The 4,100-nt window shown below is 44.5% G+C and overlaps 1 protein-coding gene across 1 annotated transcript; it reads right to left on the reverse strand.

Moving 5' to 3' along the window:
- Positions 1-142: 142 nt before the first annotated feature.
- C922_00098 (hypothetical protein) lies at positions 143-2,389 on the reverse strand (the record flags this gene model as incomplete). Its single annotated transcript, XM_008815715.1, has 1 exon — positions 143-2,389. One exon carries the CDS (start codon positions 2,387-2,389, stop codon positions 143-145), a length of 2,247 nt encoding a protein of 748 aa, XP_008813937.1.
- Positions 2,390-4,100: the final 1,711 nt, after the last annotated feature.

The following is a 4,100-nucleotide window of genomic DNA, read 5'->3' on the forward strand; positions in this document are numbered from 1 at the left end:
AAAAAAAAAACCTCAACGGGAAATCCGCACAACAGTATTCTTTTTCCCCCTCTCCAGCTTGTTTAACACATATGTTCATCGCTTCACCCATTCGTTGTCTTCGCTTTTACCCTCAAATTAATCGGAAGGCATCCTCGCCATATCATTCAGAAAGAAACGAAAAGAAAGACATGAATGGCTGCTGCGACAAAATTTTATCTGGGTTTTCTTTCGTTTCTGCAAAGTTGAAATTACCTTTGTTTAGGTTGTAATAGTCCAAAAATTGGGGGTCGTCTTTGGCGTTTTCGCCGTCGTTATTGGCGTTATCCACTTCGCCATTCGAGCTAGCCATTTTGTTGTTTCCCATGTTGGCAATTCCCCGTATCCCGTTGGCTACATCACTGAGGCCGCTTAACTGGTGGGTTAAAATCTTCCTCTTCACGTTAAACAGATCCATGTCGTTTTTACCAATTGGGTAATTCTCTCTCTGGTGGCCCTGATACAGATGCATCATCATGTGGGTGTCCCCCGCATCGTCGGCGCTGTTTGCATCCGGCATGTCTTCCCTTTTGCTGTCTAATTGGAGTTTCATTTTGGTCAATACTGGCTCGCTTGAAGTGGCCGATTGAATCGTATCGTTAATGTGTTCCTTCTTCATCGTTGGTGCAATTTCTCCATTTTGCTCCTCCGCCTGTTGATTTGCACTCGTTTCTTCCTTCCCATACAGTCCCCCCCCCAGCGCATCCGTTTCTAGCGTCTCATCGGAGCCCTTCACCCCTTCCGGCCCTATGTCTGTTATCGTAGACATATCAAAAGAGAACTGCTTGTTCCTGTTGCAAATGTCCTTCTTCATCTTATCGGTGGTTCTCTTCAATTTTAAGATTCGGTTGAATTCCACGACGCCGACAATTTCGTACGTTATTTGGGCAATGTTATCCCACTGCTCTGGGGAGAAGACTAAATTGCCTTTCATGATCCGCTCGTATAGATTTTTGAGGCACTTGATTATTTCTAGAAGGTTGACTTCGCTGGTGTTTTGCTCTTCGTCTGCGTGGTGTGCGCTACATCCGGACTTGTGGTGGACGCTTCCTCCGTCATTCCGTTCGTTGCTTGCACTGCCGCAATCACAGTGGTAGTTGTAGTTGCAGCTGTATTTTCCGCTCCCGCTGTAGTCCGCCCTGGAATCACCAATCGCGTCGCCCCCGTTCGGCAGCATCGTGTTCCTGAGGTAATTGTCGATCTCCTCCTCGTCATCCTCCACCACGTCATCGCTTGTCACGTCATGTTCGTTAAAGTTCATTTCTTGAGCGGCGGTGCTACAGCTAGAGTAATTCTGCTTCATCTTCAGCATGTTAAAATGGTTCTTCCAGTTGTTGCTGGGGTGGAGTGCTTCCGTGATGTGGGTCGACATGCTCGATTTCACTGAGGAGCGATTCTCTCCTTTGGTGAGGTTACCCCCCAGGAATTCGCTATAGTGAGTGCACGAGAGCCCATTTGGAGGAGCCTTCCCCATCTCGGTGCTTCCCCCGTGAGGCGCAACACCCATCATGTTATTATCAAAATGGGCGAAGGAACTAATGGGGTAACTCAATCCGCCTTTCGAGCAGGGAGAAAAATGATGCATGGTATTTTGCTCACCAAATAGGATCCGACTTTTTTTTAAATCTTCCTCCGAGGAGTTATTCATTAAATTGTGGGTGAAAGACAGGGCGAGCTTTTTCCCACAACCCATCTTATACGCATCTGTGTTGTTTTGAGGGATGGAGTCAATAGAGGAATACGGAGAATGCTTCATGCAGTTGCTCATTTTGCTAAACTGTGCGCTGTCGAAATTTTTCAGATTATCCACTAACTTGAGATCATTTCGCTTCTTAGCCGAAATGGCATTCTTTATATGTCTATCTCCACCACTTATGTTTGCATTGGTCTTACTCGCGATGTCAATTTTATCGACGATGATTACGTTTGGGATATTGGGAATGTTGATTCCATTTGTGAATGGCAACTTATAGGTGCCTGGAATTCTGGTCTCTGCCAAGCCGTGAATGAACGGACAGTAATACGTGTTGCAGGATCCTTTTTTATAATCTTCACAGCGTTTCGTTTTATAATACAAGGGATGGTACAGGATTTCCTCCGCTGAGTGAGCGAAGGGGCATTCTCCACCTCGAAGACACAGACTGTTTATCGAACCATCCCCTTTGGTCTCCACATCTGGACACATAACTGTTATATATCGAATGAAGGAAGAATCACTCAGATAGAAGGGACATCGTCTATTCCAGAATTCGTTGTGGCTGTACTGGCACCTGTCTATTCCAAAGTTGCACCCTCCGTTCAGCAGCCGCTTGCACTGCTTCGTCCTGAACCGACTCAGGTCCTCCTCGCTCAGCAGCGTCGCGTACACCATGGTGGGGAGGGAAGCGGCGGGTAATCGCGACGGACAATCGAGGTTGCTATTCCTATTAGCGCAGCGTGGCGGTTCTTCCTCTTCAGTGCGTGCTTCGATGGGCGTCTGCTCGGGCGAACAGCGGAAGGATGGAAGACCAAATTGAAGGGGAAGATATGGGCCAGGAAAACTGCAGACACGAAGACCTCCTCGCGTACCAGGCGGAGTCTCTACGCTGTAGAGTCAGGAGAGGTGGGGCAAAAAAAAAAATAAAATAAAAAAATAAAGTATAACAAAAAAAGAGGGCTGCGGACAGCTAAAGCAAAAATTATATTATTCAAAAAATAAATATTATAATACACTAGGGTGTGATGAGAGGACACGCAAGAGTGACAAGAAAAAGCGAATTTTGTTTCTTTTTTTTTTTTCTTTGCACAAATGTTCAATTAAAAATAAATCTTAAACGGTGACTACTTAAAATGTGGGAGGTGGCAACTTGTGCAGAAGTAGAGTGGGGAATGTAAAGGGGCAAAGATGTAAAGAAGCAAACTTCTAATGGGGAAAACATGAAACGACGTGGAAGGGCGTGGCGAAGTGGGCGTGTAGAATGATGAACCCGACAAACTAAAGTGTCTTTCCTTTTGGTAATATTCACCAACTGACGTGAAGCCTGGAAATTATGCACATTGAGTAGATATAGACCCACGCGCGTCTATGCAAACAGTATGCAAAGCGCTACACGTGCGAATGCGATGGGACCACTCCTAAACCAAGTGGTAGCAACGCGCCGCAGAAGTAATAAATAAAAAAACAGGGGGTTCACAAAAAATTCAAAAATTAAAGACTCAAATTATAAATTCAGTCTACTCGTAGGCCGCACAAGGGGAGCGACGGACGGACACGTCGGATAAAAATATGAATATACCTATGCACAATTTTTATGTACTGAAAAGCGAATTATAAAACAAAATTCGAATGAATAAAAAAATAAAATTTTCTTTCGGTCGCACATGTTTCACCGCGGCGGTTAATCATGTGCTGTTAAAGAAGAAAAAAAAAAGAAAAAAAAAAGATAACTTCTTTGTCTTCTTAATTTTTAGCATTCAAAAAAAATGACTTAATTTGGTGGAATTCTTGAAGGGCGATAAGCACATAGGAGAAGATACACAGCGCGTAGTGGCATATAGGGGGGGAGGGGAGGTTGCCGCGCGCAGAGAAAAAACGTCTAACATGGGTATGCTGATGTAGGCGAAGCAAACACATGCAAACGTTTGTAAAAAAGAAAAAAAAAAAGAATTAAATTTCAAAAGGTAACAAAGGTTAACGTAAACAGGTGGTTAGCTCCACTACGTTAGTTTTCGTTCTGTTCTCCCCTATTTGTTTCTTCTTGTTTTGTTTTTTTTTATATGAACCCTCGTCGTTTTATCATCTACATGCAGGTAAATTTAAGGAGTGCAGTGCGTCTGCAATTTATGGCAATATTGCAATCGGTGATTACGTACACTTCAGGGATCGCATGTTTCCTCGTCGTGTAAAATGACAAATGATGCAGAAGAGGTGGAGGATGGGTAGATGCAGGTCGCACAGATACTTACCGACGCGCAGACGCCCAAAGAGGTGCCGCAGGATGAATCAGTTTTGGAAGGAGCGCAGTGAAGGCAATTCGGGGGGTGCAAGTGTGCAATTGTGTATGTGTGCATATATAACCATCTGGGTGTAGGACGGATGAGTG

Source organism: Plasmodium inui (assembly GCF_000524495.1).
Source record: "Plasmodium inui San Antonio 1 unplaced genomic scaffold supercont1.1, whole genome shotgun sequence".
Classification (NCBI taxonomy): domain Eukaryota; phylum Apicomplexa; class Aconoidasida; order Haemosporida; family Plasmodiidae; genus Plasmodium; species Plasmodium inui.